This window comes from Phalacrocorax aristotelis, chromosome 5 (assembly GCF_949628215.1).
Source record: "Phalacrocorax aristotelis chromosome 5, bGulAri2.1, whole genome shotgun sequence".
Taxonomy (NCBI): domain Eukaryota; kingdom Metazoa; phylum Chordata; class Aves; order Suliformes; family Phalacrocoracidae; genus Phalacrocorax; species Phalacrocorax aristotelis.
Window position 1 is genome coordinate 69,405,303 of NC_134280.1, and position 24,365 is coordinate 69,429,667.

The 24,365-nt window shown below is 64.6% G+C and overlaps 3 protein-coding genes and 3 non-coding genes across 10 annotated transcripts in view; 3 read left to right on the forward strand and 3 right to left on the reverse strand.

Annotated features, from left to right (window-relative positions):
• Nucleotides 1-1,150, forward strand: part of RPS6KB2 (ribosomal protein S6 kinase B2) — a 3,521-nt gene extending 2,371 nt beyond the window's left edge. The window contains 5 exon segments of the mRNA XM_075092532.1: nt 4-87; nt 180-218; nt 221-288; nt 696-843; nt 959-1,150. Of these exon segments, the coding sequence (XP_074948633.1) occupies nt 4-87; nt 180-218; nt 221-288; nt 696-843; nt 959-987 (368 nt within the window). The 3' untranslated portion in view covers nt 988-1,150.
• Nucleotides 1,151-3,293: 2,143 nt separating this feature from the next.
• TRNAV-UAC (transfer RNA valine (anticodon UAC)) lies at nt 3,294-3,366 on the reverse strand. The gene has a single exon. It is a non-coding gene; the product is annotated as a tRNA-Val (tRNA).
• A 222-nt stretch (nt 3,367-3,588) lies between these two features.
• On the forward strand, nt 3,589-3,677 carry TRNAR-UCU (transfer RNA arginine (anticodon UCU)). Its single transcript is given in 2 exon segments — nt 3,589-3,625; nt 3,642-3,677. It is a non-coding gene; the product is annotated as a tRNA-Arg (tRNA).
• A 507-nt stretch (nt 3,678-4,184) lies between these two features.
• On the forward strand, nt 4,185-4,257 carry TRNAK-UUU (transfer RNA lysine (anticodon UUU)). Its single transcript has one exon. It is a non-coding gene; the product is annotated as a tRNA-Lys (tRNA).
• A 151-nt stretch (nt 4,258-4,408) lies between these two features.
• Nucleotides 4,409-11,175, reverse strand: OSBP (oxysterol binding protein). Of its 2 annotated transcripts, XM_075095096.1 has the most exons (14): nt 10,822-11,173; nt 9,528-9,736; nt 8,572-8,819; nt 8,274-8,472; nt 7,740-7,842; nt 7,605-7,659; nt 7,301-7,432; nt 6,978-7,223; nt 6,778-6,898; nt 6,526-6,629; nt 6,271-6,366; nt 5,998-6,176; nt 5,634-5,854; nt 4,409-5,543 (listed from the first exon to the last, which is right to left on the reverse strand). In XM_075095096.1, exons 1-14 carry the CDS (start codon nt 11,133-11,135, stop codon nt 5,401-5,403), a joined length of 2,370 nt encoding a protein of 789 aa, XP_074951197.1. In that variant the 5' UTR covers nt 11,136-11,173; the 3' UTR covers nt 4,409-5,400. The 2 variants fall into 2 exon arrangements, with proteins under 2 accessions (XP_074951197.1, XP_074951198.1); XM_075095097.1 differs by having other exon boundaries at nt 4,409-5,854; nt 10,822-11,175.
• Nucleotides 11,176-11,798: 623 nt separating this feature from the next.
• Nucleotides 11,799-24,195, reverse strand: PATL1 (PAT1 homolog 1, processing body mRNA decay factor). Of its 4 annotated transcripts, none has more exons than XM_075095101.1 (19): nt 24,072-24,195; nt 23,518-23,629; nt 23,211-23,422; nt 23,042-23,116; nt 22,095-22,262; nt 21,868-21,969; nt 21,425-21,514; nt 21,013-21,224; nt 20,851-20,940; nt 20,489-20,672; nt 18,722-18,845; nt 18,512-18,609; nt 18,364-18,423; nt 17,689-17,837; nt 16,351-16,510; nt 14,679-14,834; nt 13,847-13,938; nt 13,039-13,188; nt 11,799-12,817 (listed from the first exon to the last, which is right to left on the reverse strand). In XM_075095101.1, the coding sequence occupies exons 1-19, from the start codon at nt 24,084-24,086 to the stop codon at nt 12,796-12,798; spliced, it is 2,271 nt and encodes a 756-aa protein (XP_074951202.1). In that variant the 5' UTR covers nt 24,087-24,195; the 3' UTR covers nt 11,799-12,795. The 4 variants fall into 4 exon arrangements, with proteins under 4 accessions (XP_074951202.1, XP_074951200.1, XP_074951201.1 ...); XM_075095099.1 differs by having other exon boundaries at nt 22,068-22,262; XM_075095100.1 differs by having other exon boundaries at nt 23,042-23,119.
• Nucleotides 24,196-24,365: the final 170 nt, after the last annotated feature.

The window sequence follows — 24,365 nt, forward strand, 5'->3', positions numbered from 1 at the left end:
AAGGACCTGGGCGCCTGCATGCGCACCTGGGGTACATGCCCACCGAGATGGAGCTCATCGAGATCTCCCAGCACATCAAGATGAGGAGTAAGCATGGGGCCGGCCGCTGTGGGGCTGGGGAGGGGCTGGGGGGCAGGGGACGGGGCGTGGGGTGCTGAGGTTGTCCTTTCCCCATGTAGTGGGCGGCCGCGTGGACTTTGAGGACTTTGTGCAGATGATGGGGCGAAGCTGCGGGAGGAGACGGCTCACATGGTGGGCGTGAGGGAGCTCAAGATAGCCTTCCGTGAGGTATGGCCGCTGCCACGGGGGGCCACGGCCACGGGGGGGGACCACAGGCGTGGAGGGGGCAGCAACCCGGGAAAGGACCGTGGTGGGGACAATGACCACAGGGGTGACCACAGGTGTGGAGGGGATGGTGACCACAGGAAGACTGTGGGGAGAAGGTGACTGCAGGCATGGAGGAGATAGTGGTCATGGGAACACTGCGATAATGATGGTCAGAGGGGTGACCACAGGCAGGGAGGGGACAGCAACAGTGGAAAGACCATGGGTGGACAATGCGGGGCCAGTGCCCGTGGGGGTGACCACAGGTATGGAGAGGACAATGACCATGGGAAGACCACGGGGTGACCATGGCCCTGGAGGGAGAGTGGTGGGGTGGTGGGGAGGGTGACCCCCACCTGTGGGCGCCCTAGTTCGACATGAATGGGGACGGGGAGATCAGCAGCGCGGAGATGCGGGAGGCCATCACGGCGCTGCTGGGGGAGCAGCTGAAGGCGCAGGAGATGGATGAGATCCTGCAGGACGTCGACCTCAATGGGGATGGGCACGTGGACTTTGATGGTGAGGGGGCTCCCCCTTCCCTGCATCTCCCCCCTGTCCCAGGGCACGTGGCCGGGGGCTGCAAAGGGTGGCTCAGCCCCAGGCCCCCCTCACACCCTCCTCCCTCGCCCTGCAGAGTTTGTTATGATGCTGTCGTCCCGGTAACGAAGCCTTGGGGCAGGAGGGGGGACCCTCCCCCCCACCCCCGGTCCTTGTCAGGCGACCCTGCCCGGCCAACCAGCCCAACCTCCTCGCCAGCATTAGGGTTCAGAGTGAACAGCCAGAGCTGAGCTTGCATCTGGGAACGGGGCAGACATGAGAGCCTCAACCCCTACAGCCCCAGGGGATGGTGGCAGAGCTGGGGGGGTGGGGGTGCCGGGGGACCTAATAAACCCCCTTGGTCAGAGCTGGAGGTGATGTCTGTGGTCACTGGGGGGGACACACAGGGTGGGGCGTGACTGTCCCCAGCCCCTGCCCACCCTGAGCGCAGGCTCTGCCCAGGGCGTGAGCCTGGTGGGGGAGCAGCTCAGAGCCTGGGGGTCGGGGGGTCTCACGGGGAACAGCGACAGCAGCTGCCCCTCCCCAGGGGTGTTCAGCCACGGCACCCACGCAGCCAGCCCGAGGTGGTGGGGGGCAGGGCAGGGGGAGCTGGGGCAGAAGGTGGGGCGGGCAGGGTGCCTGTTCTGCACTCCGGCAGGCACAAAGTACCGGGGGGGGCGGGGGGGCAGGCAGGGCTCAGAGAGTACAGGCAGGGTGCAGAGGGTACAGGCAGGGCCCCGGGGGGGCAAGCATAGCTCAGGGGGTGCAGGCAGGGCTCAGGGGGTGCAGGCAGGGCTCGGGAGGTGCAGGCAGGGCTCGGGAGGTGCAGGCAGGGCTGGGGTGGGGCAGGCAGGGCTCAGGGGTGCAGGCAGGGCTCGGGTGGGGCAGGCAGGGCTCGGGGGGTGCAGGCAGGGCTGGGGCAGGGCAGGCAGGGCTCGGGAGGTGCAGGCAGGGTTCGGGAGGTGCAGGCAGGGCTGGGGGGGTGCAGGCAGGGCTGGGGGTTGCAGGCAGGGTTCGGGGGTGCAGGCAGGGCTGGGGCGGGGCAGGCAGGGCTCGGGGGGTGCAGGCAGGGCTCGGGAGGTGCAGGCAGGGCTCGGGGGTGCAGGCAGGGCTGGGGCGGGGCAGGCAGGGCTGGGGCGGGGCAGGCAGGGCTGGGGCGGGGCAGGCAGGGCTCGGGGGGGTGCAGGCAGGGCTAGGGCGGGGCAGGCATGGCTCGGGGGGTGCAGGCAGGGCTGGGGGGTGCAGGCAGGGTTCGGGGGTGCAGGCAGGGCTGGGGCGGGGCAGGCAGGGCTCGGGGGTGCAGGCAGGGCTGGGGAGGTGCAGGCAGGGCTCGGGGGTGCAGGCAGGGCTGGGGGGGTGCAGGCAGGGTTCGGGGGTGCAGGCAGGACTGGGGTGGGGCAGGCAGGGTTCGGGGGTGCAGGCAGGGCTCGGGGGGGTGCAGGCAGGGCTCGGGGGTGCAGGCAGGGCTCGGGAGGTGCAGGCAGGGTTCGGGGGTGCAGGCAGGGTTCGGGGGTGCAGGCAGGGCTGGGGGGGTGCAGGCAGGGTTCGGGGGTGCAGGCAGGGTTCGGGGGTGCAGGCAGGGCTGGGGGGGTGCAGGCAGGGCTGGGGCGGGGCAGGCAGGGCTCGGGGGTGGTGCAGGCAGGGCTCGGGAGGTGCAGGCAGGGCTCGGGTGGTGCAGGCAGGGCTCGGGAGGTGCAGGCAGGGCTCGGGGGTGCAGGCAGGGCTCGGGTGGTGCAGGCAGGGCTCGGGAGGTGCAGGCAGGGCTCGGGGGGTGCAGGCAGGGCTGGGGTGGTGCAGGCAGGGCTCGGGGGTGCAGGCAGGGCTGGGGTGGTGCAGGCAGGGCTGGGGTGGTGCAGGCAGGGCTCGGGAGGTGCAGGCAGGGCTCGGGGGGTGCAGGCAGGGCTGGGGTGGTGCAGGCAGGGCTCGGGGGTGCAGGCAGGGCTGGGGCGGGGCAGGCTGGGCTCGGGGGTGCAGGCAGGGCTCGGGAGGTGCAGGCAGGGCTCGGGGGGTGCAGGCAGGGCTGGGGCGGGGCAGGCAGGGGAACCCGCGCTTTACCATTGGCTGGACAATCCGTCTTGCTGCAACCGTCCGGCCAATCAGCATCCCCAAACCGTCTGGCCAGTCAGCGAGAGGGAGAGCACGGCCTCAACCAATCCACAGAGAGCACCGTGCTGGCCAATCAGCACGCGGGGACCCCACGTGCCGTGGGGGCAAGCGGGGGGGGGGGGCACGGCCACAGCCACGCCCTGCCCCCCCGTATCACCCCCCATCCCGCCACGCCCCCCCGTGGGTGTGTCCCCGGGGGTTCCCACGCCCCCCTCGGGTGGGTGACACGCGTGGCTCGGCTGGGGGGGACGACACACGACACCCTCCGGCAAAAAGGGGTCCCTTTGGGGTCCCCACCCAAAATAAGGCATGTCTCGGGTGGGCGGTGGCTCCACTGGGGCTCGAACCCAGGACCTTCTGCGTGTAAAGCAGACGTGATCACCCCTACACCATGGAGCCGGCCGGGGGACCCCCGCCCCCCCGATCCAGCAGGGGACACCGTGGGGGGGGCGGGAGGTGGGGACGCGGGACAACGGGGGGGGGGGGGACACGGTCCACCAGAGACACCCCTCCCCGTGCTAAGCCCAGGGCTAGCAGAGCCCGGCGTCAGGCCCAGAGACCCCGGTGGGGTGCCCACGCCCGTGGGGGGTGGGGGGGGTGTCCTGGGGGGATCTTGGGGGCGGCTCTGTGGCGCAAGGGAGAGCGCGTTGGACTTCTAACGGGGGGGGGGGGGCATTCAAAGGTTGTGGGTTCGAGTCCCACCAGAGTCACTGCTTTTGCTCGGGGGGGGGATGGACACACAGACACAGGGGACCCCCAAACATGACCCCCCAAGACCCCCAAGGCTGGGGCCGTGTGTCACCACGGGTGAGTTGGGAGCAAGTGGATGGGGGAAGGTGGGAGGGATAAACCCTAAGAGTTTCAGGGTCACCTCTTGGAGTTAAATGCCCATGAACAAGTGCCTGCGTGGGTTTGACCCCACCCCGTGGCCCCCTTTTCTTGTGGGGATGGGGCAGGCAGTGCCCCAGGGATCCCCAGACCCCCCCCCCAGGGACCCCCAGGGGCCTGAGGGACACTCAGGGGCACAGGGGAGGCTTTTGGGGGACATAGAGGGCAGCAGGAAATGTGTGAAGGGGATGAGAAGCCGTGTCCCCTGTACTTGGGTGCCCACGGGGTTTTGGGGGTCACAGAGGACCCTCACTGGCCAGCACAGCGAGGAGGAGGCGGAGGAAGGCAGCTGTGGAGCCCCCCAGCACCCCCCCCCAGTACCAGGAGCTGCCCGGGTAGCTCAGCCGGCAGAGCATCAGACTTTTAATCTGAGGGTCCAGGGTTCAAGTCCCTGTTCGGGCGCTGCCATCCCTTTTGGGGTGCAGGATCCTCCCTCCTCCCCCCTCCCCTGCGGGGCTTGGGGGGGGGGGTTGTTCCTCAGCTCTCCCTAGTAGCCGGGGGTCCCCCAAGATCAGCACCCACCCCCTCTGCACACAGAGCAGGCACAGCCGGGTTGGGGCAGTCACAGATTTTAATTTAGTTTTCCTGGAGGGGGCAGAGGGGGAGAAAAAAAAAAAAGAAAAAAAGGCATTATACCCCCCCCTTTTTCAGTTTTGGGGGTGCAGCAACCCCCACTGTCTCCCCCCACAGCACATCTCCCACCCCCCCGTAGTGTTTGGGGGTGCAGCAACCCCCCCAGCCTCCCCCCGCCGCGCATCTCCCACCCCACTGGTAGTGTTTGGGGGGCGCAGGGACCCCCACAGCCTCTGCCCACAGCACATCTCTCCCCCCCGCCCCCCCCCCCCCATGGTGTTTGGGGGTGCAGGGACCTGCTGCTCCCCAGAGATGGATGGGAGATACTCCTCCCCCAACACCCCAGGGCCTCCCCCTGCCCTAAACCTATGGGGAAGGCACCTGGAGGGGGGCCCCGCGGCCAGGGGGACCCCAGTTTCTCTCTACATATATATAATATACACCTATAGAAGGGGCTGTGGGAGGGGTGGTTCTGGCCCCCCCCTGCACCCCAGCGGCTGAGAAATGAGAAAAAAAAAGGGGGTGGGGGGGTGGGATGAGACCAAGGCCAGCCTCGGGCTCGCCCCGCTGCGCCCACTGCCCGGGCAGAGCCGGCCCCTACCCTCCCCGGGGGGCTGCCATACCCCCAAGTCCCGGGGAGGGGCTGCCCAGGCCCCCCCCCACCCAAGGCCGGGGAGGGGGCTGACGAGTGCATGTGTATGGCATGAAGGGGAAACCCCACGTCCCGAGTGGGTTTGGGTGTGGGTCTCCCCCCTCCCCCATTGCCGGCTCCCGCTCCCCCGGCGTCAAGGTAAGTTTGGATCGGCTAAGGCAAACCCCGGCAGCTCACGGTGCCGCGTGGGGACAGACGGGCAGGTTAAGACAGACGGACAGATAGACTGGGGCTGTGGCAAGCGCCAGGCGGTGCCAGCCCGGCGTGGCGGCTCCCCTGGCCTTCGCTCCCTGCCGCTCCTCCTCCTCGCTGCTGCTGGCTTAGAAAATGTCCGGGCACAAGGTCCAGTCCTGCTTCTCTTTGCTCTCCCAGTAACCGCCCTTGTAGACGTGCGCCAGCTCCTGGGTGACGGGGTCCTTCTTGCGCTCGAACCAGAGCGGTTTGTAGGGGTCGTAGGGGGTGCCTGGGGGGGCACAAGGAGGGGGTGAAGGCCGTGAGGGCGGGCAGGGGGTAAGGTGGGGGGGGGGACGACACCCACGTGTCCCTTCCTTACCGTCCTCGGTGGCCCTGGCGGCCTCGGCCTCGCGTCGCTTGCGGGAGATGCGTTGCTTCTCTTCCAGTCGCTGCTTCTCGGCGTTGGCCTCGTCCCAGCGGCCGTTCTCCATCAGGCGCTGGTCGGGCCGCCGGCGGCTGTCCGTAGGCGCCGTGCCGCTCTCCGGGGCGTTGAGCGTCAGCGCCAGTTCCGAAAAGTAGTACATGTTCTCCGCGTATTTCCTACGCCGGGGAAAGGAGGGGGACGGACCTCAGCCCCTCCACCAGTGGGTTTCACACCCAGCCCCGCTCCCCTCCCCTTTGCCGGGGGCCTGGAGGCGCGTCCCCTCAGCTCTCGGGACACCTTGTCCCCGTCCCCTACTCACGGGAGTGGGTTCCTCTTCCACAGCAGCCGGCTGTCCTCGGCCTCGTGTGCCCTCGGCCGCCCCTCCGCTCCGTTGTCCCCAGCGCCCGGCATCACCTTGTAGCAGTCCATCTTCTCATCCCAGGTGCCCAGCAGGACAAAATGGACCTTCCCTGTGGGGTCGGTCACCTCCCCGGTGACCTGTGGGGACAAGGGACAGCCTGAGTGGGGACACCCAGGAGCCGCAAGCACCCCACAGCGCGTCCCACGCTGCCCACCCAGCCTCCCCACGTACCTTCCTCGCCACATCCCGTGAGAAGTAGCTGTAAGGAACAAACTTGAGGTTGCACTTGTCACCCGTCTTGTGATTGACGATCTCGATTTCACCTGACTGTGGAAAGGAGGAGGAAGAGGAGACGGTCGGATCCAGCCCATGGCCCTTTCCCCGGTGGTTGGGGGGGAAACTGAGGTACAGGGGGGGATCCGCGCCTCTGTGTGGCACCGGCACAACCGGGTCGCGGGGAGCCCTGTCGCTGGGGTTTCATCCCACCTGGTCTATCCAGAGCTTGCCCACGATGATGTTGTGGACAGTGGTGGTGACCTTTTTCCACGTGTAGTGGTTGCCGGAAGAGTGGAAGACGCAGTGGATGGTACCTGAGGAGGGAAGGCTGTGCTGGGAATGGTCCCCTGAGCCTGCCCGGCCCACGGAGACTCGGGTGGTCCCCAAACCTGCCCCACTCCCCCGCACGGCACAGACATCCTCCCCTCCCCAGGTGTTTCCCCATGGGGCCACAGAGCTCACCCAGAGGCATGATGGAGAGGTATTTGCCCCGAAATTTGCTGGTGATTTTGATTTCTTGGCGAAGTGTCCAGCCGTGCTTGGAGTCGGCGTGGTGGGCGGCAGCCGGCGGGTGGTGGCTCACCTGGCCGGGAGAAGGGACAAATCAACGCCAGCCACCCGGAGCGGGCTGGTGGGACCGCAGAAGCGTGGCTAAACAGTACCTGCTCGCAGAGGGAGCGGTAGCCGTTCTCCTCGAGGCGATCCAGCTCAAAGGTCTCCCCCAGGAGGGGGTTGAAGGGTTTGCTGGTGCGGAAGACAGTGGTGGAGTAGGACGAGACGGTGAAGGCGGCCACGTAGCACAGCTGCTCCAGCGAGCTCTCGCACTTGGCCGCCCGGTCGAGCAGCTCGTGGTACTCCAGGTCCTCCGTCAGGCGCTGCAGCATGGACAGGGGCTCGTTGAAGTTGACCTGGAGGGGAGCGAGAGGTAAGGGAGAGGGGTTCCAGGGGCACCCCACGCCCACCCGCCGGCTGCAGCCCCACGCACCGGCATGGGGATCTTGGACAACTCCTTCCCGATGCAGTTTTTCATGATGCTCCAGAGGTTGAGGCTGTAGTTGGGTTTGTAGGGGATGCGGGTTCTCTTCTCCTTCTTGGTATCCTCTACCTGATGCTTGTACTGGGGGCAAGACAAGGGCTGCCGCAACACTGCTGCGACCCCCCCAACCGCTCTGCGAGGACTGGGGCACCCCCAGCCCAGCCCTGCCTTGCAGCCACCCCGCCCCATCAGCCCTGTTTCTCCAAGAGCCAGCTCAAGCACACGATGCCAGCAGAAAAAGCCCCTGTCCTACCTGCTCATCCAGGCTGATATCGCTGCTGGTGCCGCTGATGTTGCTGCCGGTGCGCCTGGAGGGGAGCAGAGGGGCAGAGTCAGGCCCGAGTAGGATGTGGGGGGTGGGAGGGCAGCCCCCCAGTCCAGCACTCACTTGTGGCCCATGCTTTCTGGCATAGTGATGATCTCTGGGGCGTCGAAGAACTCATTGTCATCGTCCTCATCACTCAGGTCACCTTTGACAGGGCAGCATGGATCTGGCGACAGGGAGAGGATTGCTGAGGCAGCGAGTTCCTCCCAGTTTCCCCCAGTGGGTATCGGAGGGTCCCCCGTCACCACCAGCCTGGCGAGGGGCCGCATGCCACCTCTGCAGCAGCAGACAAGGCTTAGGAGGAGCAACGAGGGAGCGAGCAGGTTTTGCACGTGACGGGGCAGCAAATTGCCTGCTGTAGGCACCACGGCCACTTGGCCACGCAGGAGAGACCAGACAGACCTATCGCTCGGGGTCAGCGACACGAACAAAGCTGAGCCCAGCTCAGGAAAAGGGCTGGAAGCAGCAGGCACAGCACTGCTGGCTTCCCCTATCCCTGTCCCGCACTATCGGCTCCGTCTCATACCGCTACTGCTCGCACCCCCACATCCAGCCCCGGAGCGCACGGCGCAGGAGCTCCGAGTGGTCCGGCGGTACCTTTGGCGTTGCCGCCGGTGCCAGGCGCGCTGGCGGGCAGGACGGTGGCACCGCGGAAAGCCCTCTCCAGGTGGTTGTGCTGCTTGGCCAGCTGCTCCAACGTCTCCTCCAGCCGGATGCGCTGATCCCGCTCGTGCTGCAGTGTTTTCTGCCACTTCTTGCTGTGGGTCTGGACCAGCATGAGAAAATCCCGGCAGGCCTGTGGGGAGGTGACGCCTCGTCAACGCACAATCCACGTGCGGGGGTCAAATCCCCCCATGGGACCCCCCCTGCCCTGCATGGTGGGGTGTGGACTCACGTTGATCATGGCGTTGGAGGTGATGCGGAAGAGGGTGGCTCGCTCATTCACCTGCTTGATCTTCTCAGTGCTCTCGGCCGGCAGCCGGAGGGTCTCCAGCTCACTGAGGGAGCGCTGCAGGGCCGTGCCGTGCTTGGCGATCAGGTCGTTGCAGGTGCTCAGATCTTCCATTTTGCTGGACAGGGTGCGCAGCGTGTTCTGCAGCTCTGTTTTGTCCGTCTGCGACACCGATTCGTCGCCGGAGTCGTCTGCCGGCGGGAAGGGACATTAACATAACCATGTGGGGCCTCTCTCCTCCCAGGAGATGGGGAAGCTGTGCACTGGGAGCTCCTGCCCTCTGAGCCACACCAGGCTCTGACCGCTGGACTGCCAGGATGGGCACAGCAGGAGGGCCCCCAACTCCCCAAGGGCTGGGAGCCGCACACGGGGTGTTCCCGGCCACCGCCACGGGATTCCAGAGGGCGATGTCGCGGCAGCTCAGAGCAGATGGCCGATATCCTGGCGCACGAGCAGTCACGCTAGCGAGGAAGCATGTGCCAGGTTGCTGGCTGCTCCTCAAGCCGGAGCCGGGCAGAAGGGAAGCCGGTTCGGCACTGGCATGGCCGCAGCAGGCAGGACAGTGCTGCTGAGCTCACACGTGGATGGACATGGCTGCCCTTTCCAAACCCTGCTTGGGGAGTGGCTGCCAGCACCACGGGCCACGTGCCGCAACGCCGTCCCTGCGCAGCACCCCAGGTGAGCATGGAAGACCAAGGGGGAAAAAGCAGGACACATTTCTGGCTGGCAATAAGAGGCCTTGGGAACAGGTTGGGGATGAGGGATTATGACCTGTGGAGGGGCAAAACAGCCCCTGGGCCCAAGGAGCGGGACCCACGCGGGTGTAGCAGGGGACTGACACACGCTGCTTAGCTCTGGAGGGCTGTGGGGACACACGCTGGCTCACACAGGGGCCGTACCTGACTCCTCCAGCATCTTGACAGCTTTGGCCTTGGCCAGCTCCAGGGCTGTGACCCAGCGTTGCCGCTCCACCTCTGAGCTGGCCTTCAGGTGGTAGGTCTGGGCCCCGCCATTAGAGATGATGAAGTTGCAGGAATCCTCCACGGTGATGTTGGCCGTGGCCAGGTTGATGGTGCCGCGGCAGGTGTGCCGCATCTCCGCCTTGGAGCTGCGCGGGGAGAGGCAGGAGGGGAGCACAGTGAGGGGGGCTGGTGACCCATAGCCCTGTGGGGCAGGAGCTGAGCCCCCAGGGCTTCACGGAAGGGGGCTGGCGTTCCCCCACCCTGCAGACAGGGCTATTAATAAAGCACCAGCTCCAACCCTTGGCAGTTTTGCCAAGTCGGCTGGGCAAGAGAGCAGACGGCGTGGGGTTTCACCGCCAGCGCCGGAATGGGGCCAAGGTTGGCAACGCCACTTCGGTGAGGGAGCATGGGGAGGGGTTTGCAGCCCCTCGGACCCCCCCCACCAGCCCCAAGGCAGGGCTCAGCAGCCCCCAGGAGCAGCCTCTGGGACCCACCGCCTTCCCCTCGGAGAATCCCCGGCATGACCCGGGAGGAAGATGAAATCCCCGGCGCGGTGCGAGGCCGTGCCAGGCCAGCACGCACCTCCACGTCACCGGGTCTGGGTCTGCCAGGGGAGGGAAGGAGCCGCTTAGGACGCCCCCAGCCCTGCCCCGGGGGGCCGGTGCCCCCTCCCCAGCCCTGCCCCGGGGGGCCGGTGCCCCCCCCCCCCGCCCGCCGGGCTGTAACTCGAGCAGGCAGCTGCCTGCGGGCTCCGGTTCCTCCATCAATAATGGAGGGACGGGGGGGCCCCCCACGGCTCGGGTGTCCCCTCGGGGACCGAACGGTGGCACGGCGGGGAGGGGGACCGGTAACGCCGCTGTCCCCGAGGCAGAGCCGCGTGGCGGGGCGGCGCTCAGTACCCACGGGGAAGGGCTGCTCGGGAGAACAGCAACACCCGGCGACCGGGGAAGGGGGACTGAGCCAGACAACACACACACACACACACACACCCCCCCCCAAAACATGGGTGGGGCCGGCCCCACCCCTGCGGAGGTGACAGCTCTTCCCCGCCCCGGCGGGCACCGGGAGACGGGGGACGACACCGGGGCCTCACCGGCTTAGTGCGGGGGAACGCGTACACCCACCCCCACCCCCCAAACACCCTCAGCGGCTTCGCGGCGGGAAGAATGGGCCGGGCCCAAGGTCACGGAGGAGCGCCGGGGCCTGGCGGGGCTGGTGCCCGGTACCGTACCGGTAGTAGCTGAGGAGACCGTTGCTGAGCACGAACCAGCGGCGTTGGTAACCCTTGATGTAGTTGGTCCATTTGAAAAGCCAACCTTCACGCGCCGAACCGGATCCGGTACCGCCCGACCCGGAACCGCCGCCCCCCGCCGCTGCTGCTGTTGCTGCCGTCGCTGCTGGGCCTGGGCCCGCCCCGCCGCTTGCCGCCGGTGAGGGCAAGGCCGGAGCCGCACCGGGCGCTGCGGGCAGGGCCAAGGGGCCGGGCAGCGCCGCCGCTGCCGTCGCCGGGCCGGGCCCCGCGGCCACCGAGCGCAGCTCCGCCATCGCCGCCGCCGCCCCGCTGCCGTCACCCGCCCCGCCCCCGACCTCGCCCCATTGGCGGCGGCGGCCCCCGCGCGCACCGCCCCGACGTGCTGATTGGTGCCGCCGTCCGCGCGGGGTGGTACCTGCCCGCCTATTGGCTGCTGGCGCGTTTGCGCTGAGAGCCGTGAGGCTGCGCGTCCCATCCCCGCTTTCTCACCGGTCCTCTCGCTTGTCCGTCCCAGCGGCGCTCCAATAAGCGGAGAAGAGGGAAATCACGACGTCATGACGCACTCGGTTGGGCGGGGCCGCGCGGCGGAGCGGTGACTCATCCCGCTACCGATTGGCCACGGAGGGGCGGGTCTTTCCCACCCATTGGCCGAGACACAGCGGGACGGGGAATGGCGGTGACCTCTGACCTTTCGCCGGGGAACCGGGCGTGTGGGGCGGGGGGGGGCGCCATTCCTCCCCGCGGCCGCCCCAAGGCCCTCGGGCCGGGCCCTGCCCAGGGAGCCGGGGACGGAGCGGTACCGCCGGGGCTGCCCCGTGGGCCCCGCCCGCACCCCGTGAAGGCCCAGCCCGGGCGGCCGCTGCCGCCTTCCGGCGGTGTTGGGGGTGGGGTGCGTGTGTGGGGTGTGGGTGTCCCATCCCCCTCACGCCCCTCAGAGAAGGAGAGGCCACGCTCGCGGCAGTATACAATTCATCTTTATTTACAATACCCCTATAAAAATGTAAATTTAGAAACTTTATTCTCATTAACCAGAACCAAAAAACTGGGGAGGGAAAAAAAAAAAAGCACAAAGGAGGGGAAAAAAAAATAAAATAAATGGACTTTCCACTTGATCAGTCAAAATGTGCGCAGGGGGGTTGGGGAGCAGCTGAGGGAGGGAGCTGGTTAATGCCAGGGAGGAGTTACTGGTTGTAAAATACCTACATGTGCAAATCTCTTTGTTTTCTTTTTTAAAAGCAAAAAAAAAAAAAACAAACCCCAGTAAAATTAACCGCTCTCCACGCTGCCGCCGCCACCACGTTCCCCAGGAGCGGAACAGCACGATCCCCACCTCAGCTCAGGGGGAGGAAGAGGAGGAGGAAGAGGAAGGTGCCGGGGTATGGCTGAGCCTCCCTCCAGCTCCCGGAGCTGCCGGGACCGGCCCTAGGGAAAGCGGGCGAGCGAAGAGCGAGGGGAAGGAGCCGATTTTCAGGGAAGACAAAGGCAAGTGTGCAAAAGAGGTGTGCGTGTGTGCACACACGTGTGTGTGTGTGTGTGCGCGCGTGTGCGGGGAAGGGTGGGGAGCAGACCTCAGTGCTTGAAGGGGGACAGGGGGAAGGTGCAGGGGGCACCCTGACACCCACTAAACAGAGCAGGGGGATTCTCCCGGCTCCTTCCCGGGACCAGCAGGGCACCCGTTTTCCTCAGTAGTGTGTGTGGGGAGAAGCAGCCGTTGTAGGGGGAGCAGAGGGGGTTAGGGTGCAGCAGGGAGACGCGGCGCTTTTTGGGGGGGTGGGCAGGGAGCAGCCAAACCCCCCTCCCACAACACACACCACCAGCCAGGATCACAGGCAGGGGACACATGCCTCCTGCACCGGGGGATGCGGGACACGGGGACCACTTTTGCCCTCCATCCATCCATCCTCTGGAACAACTCTGGCACCGACGGTGGTGGAGAGGAGCCGTGGAGATCTCCTACCGGATCCCGTGCACTAAGCTGGTACCGGGGAATGACGGTGGAGGGGTCAGAGGAGCCGCAGGCGAGGGAAAGCAAATCCCTTCACCCTGGGCTGTGCCAGTGCAGCCCTTCTTAGGGCAGGCTTTGCCCTCCACCCTGCCCACAGCTTCCCCCCTTCATGCCCCACCTCTGGTTTCACCCTTCTCCAGTCCAGTTCCGGCCCATGGAGGAAAAAAAGAACAAAGAGGGGTGACACTTACTGCAATTTCGTCTCCAGGAGGTTCAGCTTCTGCTGGTCGACATAGCGAGAGAAGAGGGAGATCAGGTTCGAGGGGGTGGACACGGGCTTGGCCAAGGCCACCTGAGGGATCCGCAGGAGCTCCCGGGTGGCCATGAGCATCAGCTCCGTCCTGCCGGAGACAGGGACAGAAGGAGGGAGTAGTGAGAGTCACTGGGTGCTTGGGGAGCCAGGTGCTCTCCAACACCCCTCAGGGGGAGTGCCCTGGGCTACACACGCCTCCCGGTGTTTTGGCAGTGGGACTGTGTCCTCAGACACCAGCGTCCCTGCGGGGAAGGGTCTCGCCTGCACTCAACAGCCTCGCTGAGTCCCTGGCCGTCTCCCCAGGGGACTTGTAACGCAGCGACGCACCGCGCAGGAGCTCGTGGGGATGCTTGAGCCCTGGGGGAGTGGCGGTAACGCCGCATCACGTGCCTCGTGCTCAGCAAGACTCGGCAATCTCGTATCTGCTCAGGGCTGAGAGCACTACAGCCACTTGGCTGAGGTGCGACAGCTTCCCTGTGCCTCCAAGCTCTGAGGGACCAGTCTCAGAACATCCCAAACTGTATCTACCACGTTCTCCCTCTGCCTCGGGCCTGCCTTTCTCTCTCTCTTTCAGCACTGTGGCTGTTTCCAGCACTGCTGCCACCAAGAAACCGCAATTAAACCTCCTTCTTCATCAGCTCTTGCCTCCCCCGGTCCTTTCGGGCCCTGCACGGCGCAGCGTCCAACCCTACCGGCATCGCCGCCTTCCTCCCCAGCCCGAGGCACAGCCGAGGACGGGCACTCACCACTGGTTGTCCTGTATTAGCTCCGTGTTCGAGTCTGAGCTCTGCAATTCCTCCCCGCGGCTCAAGACCAAGTACAGCAGGGACAGACCAAACTGCGGGGAGAGAGGGAGGGTGTCAGCGAGGGCGCTGGGAGCCCGCCAGGGAGGAGATGTCCCACCAGTGCCATCACAAGCCATCGCTGGCCTCCCTTGTGAGGAAACCCCTGTGGCAGGGGCCAGGGCGAGCTTTCCTCCCACCGCTCCTCCCTCTGAATATTTTTTTGGATGGGTAAGAGAATCATTCCCACCTCCCAATCCTCCTGGGGACAGTGGCACAAGCGAGAGGGTCCCCGCTGGCCTTTGCAGCCCCCTGAGGAAGAGGAGGAAGAGGTTTAGAGGCCTCAAGTCGCAGCAGGTGCTGTGGATGGCTGTGTGTGTGACAGACCGCTCCTGGCCCGGCTCGGAGGGACGCAGGGTCATCACGAACCCGCAGCAGAGGAGCAACCCTCCCACCCCAGGAAGGGGTCCCACTCCACACCCGGATTTCAGGGCAGGAGTCCAATGGGATGGGCAAGGGAGCCAGCTTTCAGACTGCAGCGGAGTCCCAGGCCAGCTCAGATGACTAATCTGCCAGGCACCCTTGTTAATCAGTGAGGGAAGGGGCGAAAGCACCAGGGGCTGGCAGCCTGCGGCTCCTGTGCTGTTCCTGCACCATGGCTGCATCCAGCTCTGCCATCCAGTGCCGGGGAAACTCAGTTTCCTGACTACAGGGGAAACATCAGGGACGTGCCAGGGTGGGAGAGATGAGACTGCACCACTTGCCACGGGGAGCAGAGCGAGGGAGAGGGATGCACCTTGTTTTGGAGCACGGCAGTGAGGTGCAGGTTGGTGGGCGCTGGCGCGGTCGCGCTCTGAGGTAGGTTCGTTAGCTGCTGCACAAGGCTGGTGACTGTCCCCAGGGGAAGGTGGTAGAGAACATGGGAGAAGGGCCTCAACAGGCAGGGCAGCACCTGTGGAGAGAGGAGCAGGGGAGTCAGGAGCTGCGGAACAGGGAGACGTGCTTCTCCATGTCCAGCTAGCTGCTCTGAGGCCTCAGGGACCCTGATGAGACGCTGCCACACGCAGTACCACAGGATGGCAGGTGTTGGAAGGGCCCTCTGGAGATTATCCCGTCCCACCCCCTGCATGAGCAGGCACCCCCAGAGCAGGGGCACAGGGCCGCGTCCAGGCGGGGGGTGAATGTCTCCAGGGAAGGGACCCCACAGCCTCTCTGGGCAGCCTGTGCCCCTGCTCGGGCACCCGCACAGGGAAGGGGTTTGTCCTCATGTTGAGGTGGAACCTCCCGTGTTCCAGCTTGTGCCCGTGGCCCCTTGGCCTGGCGTTGGGCACCACTGAAAAGAGCCCGGCCCCATCCTCCTGACACCCACCCTTCAGATATTTATAAGCATTGATGAGATTCCCCCTCAGCCTTCCCTTCTCCAGGCTGAAGAAGGCCAGGTCTCTCAGCCTTTCCTCACAAGGGAGATGCTCCAGTCCCTTGATCATCTTCATAGCTCTCCACTGGACTGTCTGCAGTAGTTCCCTGTCCTTGAACTGGGGGGCCCAGACCTGGACACAGCCCTGCAGCTGTGGCCTCCCTGGGGCAGAGCAGAGGGGGAGGAGAACCTCCCTCTCCCTGCTGGCCACGCTCCTTTCCATGCACCCCAGGGCACCGCTGGCCTTCTTGGCCCCAAGGGCCCGGTGCTGGCTCAGGGTCCCCTCGCTGCCCCCCAGCACCCCCAGGGCCTGCTCATCAGAGCCGCTTTCCAGCGGGTCAGCTCCAACCTGTACCGGTGTGTGTGACTGTTCCCCCGCAGGAGCAGGACCTTGCACTTGTTCTTGTTCAATTTCATCAGGTTCCCTTCGGCCCAGCCCTCCACAGCAGCAGCACCTCCGCTCCCAGCCCCGCTCACACACTCTGGATGGAACTTGCTAACAGTCTCCCCCCCATATCCCCACAACGGCACAGGCCCGCTTTAAAATCAGGCAAGTCTTTTTTTTCCTTCTTAAATCATCCCCTTTCTCAAAACAAGCTGGGATTTATTTCGCAGACGCCTGTATTTTTGTTACCTATATAAAAAAATGCTGCAAAGGACAGCCGAGAGCACGTCCCTCAGAAGATGCTGGCCTCCGCTCTCTGTCTCTGGGAGACGGAGTCTCCTGTTGTCACCCGATGAGTCAGAGACGCAGCCCTTTAGACAAGCGCTCAGCCAAGAGCCGGGCTGGTTAAACAAAGGCACCATTTATCAGGAACCCTCCCCGCTGAAGCTGGGCTGTGCCGTGCCAGCCGGCAGGCACGGGAAACAGGCCCTGCCAGAAGCTCACAGCTCCTGCAGTCTCCCAGGAGCAGCAGAAACGACCGTCCTTAAGACACAAGATGCCATTTGCCGCCTTTCCCGTGGAGGAGAGGAGATCCTGCTCCAGACCCTGCGCCAATCCCCACCTGACAGTGAGCGAGAGGAACCCTCCCAGCTTCTGGAATCTCACCTCATCCTGAGCATCCTTCTTGATGAGGAAGGGCAGGTTCCTGGCCGTCGCCATGAGGACATCGGCTGCTTGCTCGGGTGACAAGAAGGGGAGGATCCGGGCCACCAGGCGCTTCCCTTTCCGGATGCACATGATCTGCATGAAGTGGTCATCGCTTGGCCTGCCGAGGAGAGGAGAAAGGTGCTGAGCCTCAGCTGAGAGCGTCCCAGGGGAGACATGGGGGTGTTCCTGTGGGTACCCCACAGCCAGTCCTGCACCAGCATCAGGAGGAAAACACACATGCCTCAGAAAACATCCCTGGGGAGGGAGAAGCAATGCAGGAATCACAGAATCATTGAGGTTGGAAAAGACCTCTCCGATCACTAAGTCCAACCAACAACCCAACACCCCCAGGCCTCCTAAACCATGGCCCCAAGTGCCACGTCTGCACGGTGTTTGAACCCCCCCAGGGACGGTGACTCCCCCACCTCTCTGGGCAGCCTGTGCCAGGGCCTGACCCCTCTTGCACTGAAGACATTTTCCCTCATCTCCAACCTAAACCTCCCCTGACGCAGCTTGAGGCCGTTTCCTCTCGTCCTGTCACTGGTGACTTGGGAGCAGAGACCGACCCCCCCTCACTCCAGCCCCTCTCAGGCAGCTGCAGAGAGCGAGAAGGGCTCCCCTCAGCCCCCTCTTCTCCAGGCTAAACCCCCCCAGCTCCCCCAGCCGCCCCCCAGCACACTTGCGCTCCAGACCCTGCCCCAGCCCCGCTGCCCTTCTCTGGACACGCTCCAGCCCCTCCAGGGCCTTCTTGTCCCGAGGGGCCCAAACCTGAGCCCAGCATTCGAGGTGCAGCCTCGAATTCAGTATTTGAGGTAGGAACGACACCCCCAACCCTGACCTCTGCCTGCCAGGCTATGCAGTGTGTCCCACGGGGCAGCAGAGAAGGAGCCCCCAAGACCCCATGTCCTTCCTTGCATATCTATGCCACTGAGGCTACAGGTCAGGCAAGAGGTGACAGAGTTCAAAACAGGCGCCCAGAGAAGTGCCGGGGCGCAGAGCTCAGGGCGGGCAGCCACGCAGCAACTGTGCAGATGGGCAGTATTTGCAGCACCTGGGCTGCAGGGATGGAAGTATGGGGTCATAACCACAGCAAACAATCACACAGGGAAAATGGCAAAAAAAGGAGAAAAATCCACAGTTATTTCAGCCCCCAGTTCCCAACACACCCCTGGAAGAATCTGCCCGGCTCTTCTTTGGGAAATAGGTCCCAGGGAAACCAGTTTCAGCAGCTGGGAGCGCCCACAGACTGTCTGAGCTCCTGACAGGGACCAAGCTGCAGACACAGCCTCTGCTCACCTCTCCTGCCCAGGTGCCTTCCCCCTCAGATTGTCATACATATCGCAGATCTTCTGCTTCCTCTCGCCCATCAGGGCCGGCCGCTCGCCTTCCAGGCTCAGGAGGTAGCGTCTCTCATAGTCCTCCACGTCCAGGAGGAGACTGTACGTCTGCAGGAGAGACAGCGGTGACAGCAGGGCACAGGGATCTGCGATGGGATCCGCTAGCCCTGCTCCACAGAGACCCGGGACATGCCCAGCCCCAGCCAGGGCCCTCCCATCTCCTTTGCTGCTACAGGAACCGTGTACCCTGGCCCAGATCGTGTCAAAGACTCCTTCAGAACCAGTGCTAGAGCAGACTGAGCAGGGATTCTGTGACCCACAAGCATCTATCCTTTCACACGCAGCTGCAGAGAGCCGAGGCATTACTGCCTTGCGGTTGCGAGTCAATAACAGACCCTGCAAAGCCCATCTAGGCTATTTTGGGGCAGGGTGAAGGCATGGCTGGTACCTGGCTCCAGCCTTTCCGTTCCAGCCAACCCGCTTCTGGCAAGCAGGACCTCTGCCACTGGCGAGTGCTGGATGTCCCAGCTAGACGTCCAGAGGAGTTCATCAGTACTGCACCATGGTCGCCCCAGCCCACCTCGTGCCCCACCACATATCTCCAAGAGTCATGGTGGTCCCACCTCGAACTCACCTTCTCGATCGTGACAAGGGTCTGGCGCCTCTTGTCTCGAACCTGCTTCTCCTTCGTCTCCTGCCAGGGGAGGGAGAGCGAGTCAGGGCTGTGGGCCTGAGCGCCAGCCGCAGAGCTGCGTCGGAGGGGAGGCAGGGCCAGAACTCACGTCATCCTCGCTGCGGGTGGTCACCACCGCATCAATCATCTTCCGAGGGTTGTTCACGCTGGAGACCGTAAGCTTCCCGAGCGAGCCCTCAAACTGCACTGCAGGAAGGGGGCGGAAGGGAAGCAAAGGGAGTCAGCCCAGGCCTGACCCCACCTCACCCCGCTTTATCTCTGGCCCAGGTCCACGTTGCGTGGAGAAAGGAGCGCTTACCTGGCTTGTAGGTGTGCTCCAGCTTAGCCACCTGAGGTGTGATGAGTTTAGTGCGTTCCTTCTTGGGACCATCACCGTGGACTTCCTCTGCTGCTGACAACTTCTCCAGCTTCTGGAAGTAATTCTAAGGCAGAGAGAGAAGTTGAGGCCCCCAAAAAACAGTTGGCAAGGACTGATGCAAGATAGCCCCCTCCCCAGCCCATGCCCCATCCCCCGCCCATCACTTACTGGTCTTCAGCAGCAGCATTTTGAACCACCATTCTTCCCCCCAGTACGTGAGGGGACAATTGCATCCTCCTCAAGATTACAGTAGTTGAGGTTCCTTCTCAGCCCTCTTTCTCATTACAATGACAAATCCGCTTTCTCTGTGAGGTCCCTGGCTCCCAGTCCTTCCCAGCACATTCCAGTTAGCCTGCCTTGCTCTGTTAGCACCATGCCCAGGCTGGGCAGCGTGTGGCTGGGGCCTCCCACACTGATGCTCACGCGCTCTTCCCATCCACCCCGGCCAACGTTCGCCTCTTTCGCAACGGCAGAGCTTTGTTGACTCATGTCCCGGCTGCAGCCGCACCAGTTCCCCTCCTCTACTGGGGGTTAGCTCACCCACAGCTCCCAGAAAACCTCTGTCAGCGCAATGCCTTCCGTCAGCCACGGAGCAGACGGATCTGCCACCCGCAGCTCCCCCTGCCAACTCCCACTGGAGCCCAGACAACACAGCGAGTGCTCGTCTCCTCTCCCACTGGGCCCCTGGCACACCGTGGAGGGGACCGAACCACTCTGACCCATTTCACCATGCTGAAGCCACGCCAGTGACTGCTCTCCCTGCTCTGCCCTGTGCTCACGGCTGCACCAACCGCTCCAGGACCTTTCTGGGTGTATGGCTGGCTCCTCTGCACCCCCTTCTGCAAAGACAGGGGCCAAACCTCTCACGCAGCTAACGACTGTCCCAGATACACTCCCAGTGACCCCGCAAAGCCCCTTTCAATCTCCCAAGCCAGGTGCCCATCCTACATTGCCTGAAGCCCTCCACAGATTTCCCTCACGGGATGTTACCCTGTGTACCCTCCAACCCAGCTGAGCTTTGAGCATCTACCACTGTTGGCAAGAGCCCAGACATCACCTTGCTTCGTCCACTCCAAATCTGTCTCCTCACAGCCCTGTCTCGCACTCCCTATTCTTGAACTGGAAAAGAGCAGGAGCAAACTCTCCTCATTCACCTTCTCCACCTCACTCTTTGGAAACCATGGCCTTCACCACCACCCCTGTCAGACTAGAGTCCTCCTTATGCAGCCATTCCCTGCCCAGGGCTCTCTCCCGCATTTTCCATTTAGCAGCTTCCCTATCTCCTATGCTGGGTGTTTTATTCTACCACATGCACCTTCAGAAATAGACGAGCTGCTCTCCTGTTATCTTGGGTGTTCTGCTGCGCCCTCCAAATCCATGCCGCTAAGTGTCCCCCAACATCTCCTCACCCCTGGAGATCTCACCCAAGAACGGGAAGGCAGTTCTTCCCTTGCTGCCCCTCCTCTACCCTTCCCGGGGATGCTGATCCCACCCCGTCCCTCTGCCTTCCCCCTCCAGCGCGTTTCCCTGCGACCGGATCTAGAAACTCCTCGCTCTCAGCACTGGCGTCCCCTTCCCAGCCAATGCCCCTCGGCACAGAGGCTGCACCGGGAAGACACCGGTGCCGTGGGAATGCCGAGGCGCTGCCCTGCCGGCAGCCACGGAACACGCAGCGGAGAGGGCTGGGAGCTTCCCCCTCCCTGGTACCTGGTAGTAATAGTCATCCAGGTAGGGGTCAGTGCTTTGCAGCTGCATCATCTGGATCTTGGACACCCAGTCCTTTTCCCGCTGCAGCATGAGGTTGGCATAGGGATCTTTGCGCATCTGCTCCTGGTGGCTGCTCCGGTGGCCCCCTCGGTCCCCCACCGAGCCGTTGAGGCTCCGGTGCTGGCTGGCAGGAGGCAAGAAGGGCACCCGTGAGCACACAGGAGCTACAGGAAGGGACAGAGAGCGGTGCACAGGCTAGCCCCAGCAGCACAAACCCCCCCGCGGCAGAGGGGCAATGCAAACCACCCCCTCACTGCGCCGGGCAGCCCCTCTCCCAGCACCGGCGCAGGGCCAGCACTCACTTTCGGTTCTGCTGCTGCCGCTGGTGCAGGAGCCGGCGGTGCTGGGGGTGCAGGTGGGTCGTGTCTGGCCGGAACATCTGGGGCTGCGGCCTGGGGAGAGTGGGAAGCGTCAGAGGCAGCAGGAGAATGTGGGCAGGCGGCCAGGAAAAGGATGGCACCTACCTCAGGCTCTGCAGGTGGGATCCGGGGCCTGGCGGGTGCTGCGGCTGCGAGGGAGGTGGAGCAGGGGGAGCCCCGAAGAAGGCACGAAACCCACTGGCCGGAGGCATCATCTGCCCGACTCTGCCCTGGAGCAGCTTGGGATTGACGGAGGGGAGGGGGCTCCCAACCAGGCCAGAGACACGGGCAAACTGGCTGGGGGACATTCGGCCGGCCTGGGAGGGCAGAGAGGGCGCCCAGAGTTAGCGGGGGAGATCTGGGGGCAAAGGGAAAGGCCCAGCCAGGGCAGCTGCATCTGGGACGTGGCAGAAAAAGCCACATAGAGTCAGGTCCCACAGCCATGTGAAGAGAAATGCTGGACTGTGCCCATGGCAGGGGCCAGGAAAGCACAGGAAGGGAGCGAAGGGGGCTTTACCTGGGCTCCTCCAAGCAGCTGCGCTCTCTGCAGGTGGGTGAGGACGGGAGAGACACTGTGGGGGAACGGGTGGCCCAGGAGGGAGGAATTCTGGGGAAAGAGAAGGGAAGAGGGACCCCAGTCAGAGCCCTGGCACAGCTGATGGTGGGCAGATGGGGAGCAGACGACAGCACGAGATGAAGCCCTGGGAGGGTGCCCCAGGCAGGCTGGGAGCCAGGCCAGGCTCCAGGGAGTGGGGCTGACCCGGCAGGACAAGGCAGACGGGTCGAGCTACAAAAGTAGACACAAGCAGCTGGCTGACTGTGTGCGACAGTTATGGCTCCAGCACTACCAAGGCCTGGAGTTGCAGATGGGAGGGGCGGAAGAGGGCTGTCGGAGGTTTCTGGGGAGGCTGGAGGACCTCTGGAGCACCCACAAGGAGGGGTGCAGAGGGGCATACGTACCGGTACGTTGCAGAGCTGGTTGGGGGACATCCTCTCGCCGTAGGGAGAGGGGTAGCGCTGCTGCATGGTAGCTCGGATGTGGACAGGCTTTGGACACAGGATCTAGGAGGAGAGAAGCGGCACAGTCCCCCTGTCAGCTCCCTCAGGACTGGCCCGCACCCTCTCAGCCACGGGCGGCGAGCGGGGCCAGTGGGAGGTACCTGCTGGTTGAAGTTGGGTATGGCAACCTGCTTGGGTGGGGTGCCGATGGGGACAGCCCGCACAGGGGGGCTCCCAATGACAGGGGACGATGATCGCCGGGGCAGCGCCCGCTCAGAGGGGTCCCGCTCTTCCTCTCGAGCCTGTGGGGGTCTCTGAGGCAGAGCGTAGTCCAGTACGGACACCGATGGCATCTCCTGCAAGCGGAAGGGGAGAGAAAGCTCCCCCCAGGATGACAGTCACCGACTGGAATGGGGAGGACCGGCACCATGTGTCCCAGGGATGTTCCCAGGAATCGACGGCCACAACCCTACTCCTGCTAGGTCTCCTCTGTGTCCTACTCCACTTCCCCAGGAGGCCCATGCGATGTAGGGGTGTCCTGGGGACCCCCAGAGCCTGCCCCACAGAGCGCTTATCACCACCAAGATGCTGGTTTGTGGCGATAGTGCTGCTCAAGCGTGGGGCGAGGTCTCCGTGCCACCACCGCGTGGGCTGCACGCACACGCTTGGTTCCCAGCCCTCGCCAGCCCTGCAGAGCCAGGAGAGAGGGCTGGCCGCAGAGCACGCTCCGCTTGCGCTTAAAAGCCTGACTCTTAATTAAACCGCAACAAAAAACATCCTCTGCCTTGAGGCACCGACATTCCCAAACAGGAGTGCCAACATCCCTCAGACGTCACCAGGCACCACGGATCAGCGATTACCCCTCAGCCTGGCTCTCCAGCCTGAGAAGGGACAAGGAGTGATGTCTATAAGGGGCTACAAATGAGCCAAACAGCAGCTATCTGGACCCAGCCGGAGGCAAGCAGAATGCTCTGCTGTCCCAGGCTGGTCTGGAGGTACTCCCCAGCACTGATGAGCCCACAGCAGTACCCACATTTCACCCCTCAGTGCCCACCTTGCTGCCACAGGGGTTTGGGGTGTATGTGTGTGTGTTAGGGAAGCCACAATGGCTGCCATTTGCACCCCAGCATTGTACCTGTGTGAGAAGCGGCCCCCGGATACGCCGCAGGACGGCTGAGCTGTCCCAGATGCTGGAGTTCAGCCCTCCAGGCTGCTAGAAAACAGACAGGGAGTCAGAACGGTGCTTCCAGACCCACATCCACCCCAAACCTGCGCCCACCCAGACCCCTTGACCCCACACCCACCTGCGTGGGTGCCTTGGTTTGCACAGCTTGCATGATGGCGGGGTCCTCCAGCTCGCTGTCGATGACCAGCCGGGTCAACCGCTCCGCCAGCGTGTCCTCGGGCTCACCCAACAGATCTGCCTCCTCGCCGCCGGGCCCATCCTGCTCCCTAGTTGCCAGCGGTTTGTCCTCCAGCTCTGCCAGCCGCTCGTGTGCTTCCTGCCAGTCATCGTCTGCGAGGGACCCGCAGGGGATCAGCGAGGCTGGGGGGGTGCAGCCAAGGGGGATGGGGGCGCAGGGTTTTGTAGCAGGGCATGCGAGTGCTCACCGACAGCCCCGGCTCCGAACGTATCATCGTTGAACTGGTCGATATCTTCATCCTCCTCCCCGAGGGCTTGGAAGGCATCTTCATCCTCATCCAGCGGGCAGTCCTCCAGGGACTGGGGAAGGCGATGGGGGGGGTGCGAGGGGGATCGGCACCAGCCTCCGGTGCAACCCCGCACCCCACGACCCGCGCTCCCTCCACGGGGACCCCCCTCCGTCCCGTTCCCCAGCCCGTTACGCCCCCGCCCCCGGTGCCCCGTGAGCCAACACCGACCGACCCCCGGCACCGTGGAGGGGCGGGGGGGGGGGGAGCCGGCGAGCAGCCCCTCTCCGCAGACCTCAGGCACCCCCACACGGTTCTCCCACAGACCCCTCGGCGTCTCGGCCGACCCAAGCGCTACCGGAGATGCACGGGGGTGTGGGGGGTACACCGGGGCAGGATGGGGAGGGGCCGGTTCCCGGCCCGGCGCACCCCATCCCCCACCCCAGCCCGGTGCAACCCTCCGTAGATCCCAACCCACCCCTCCCACCCCCACCGCGCCCCCCCTCCCCGCTCACCTGATACCGGAACATGGCGGCGGCGGCGGCGGCGGCGGCGGCGCCCACCGCCCCCAGGCTCCGCGCGGCCCGCTCCGGTCCCGGGCCCCGTCGCGCATGCGCCGGCGCAGGCGCATGACGTCACCCTCCCGCCCTTCCAACCAGGCGCATGCGCACAAGCAGGGCGTGAAGTCTGAGGAGGTGCGGCCCGTTGTAGCCCCGCCTCCTTATCGCCCTTCAAGGCGCCGCCCCGCCCTCGGGCTGCTCTTAAAGGGGCAGCGACCCCTTTTCTCCCCGCCGGTGGAATCCTAGTGA

What these genes read in the sequence shown, in the direction of transcription:
- OSBP (XM_075095097.1), bottom strand. Translation starts at nt 11,135, where the DNA reads ATGGCGGAGCTGCGCTCGGTGGCCGCGGGGCCCGGCCCGGCGACGGCA. An exon ending in CCAGAAAGCATGGGCCACAA is followed by an intron (nt 7,660 to 7,739) that starts GTGAGTGCTGGA and finishes GCTCCCCTCCAG; the next exon opens with GCGCACCGGCAGCAACATCA. An exon ending in CCTCTCCATCATGCCTCTGG is followed by an intron (nt 6,630 to 6,777) that starts GTGAGCTCTGTG and finishes TTCCCTCCTCAG; the next exon opens with GTACCATCCACTGCGTCTTC.
- PATL1 (XM_075095098.1), bottom strand. An exon ending in TGGATGACTATTACTACCAG is followed by an intron (nt 18,846 to 20,488) that starts GTACCAGGGAGG and finishes TCTCTGCCTTAG; the next exon opens with AATTACTTCCAGAAGCTGGA. An exon ending in GGAGCACACCTACAAGCCAG is followed by an intron (nt 18,610 to 18,721) that starts GTAAGCGCTCCT and finishes CCCTTCCTGCAG; the next exon opens with TGCAGTTTGAGGGCTCGCTC.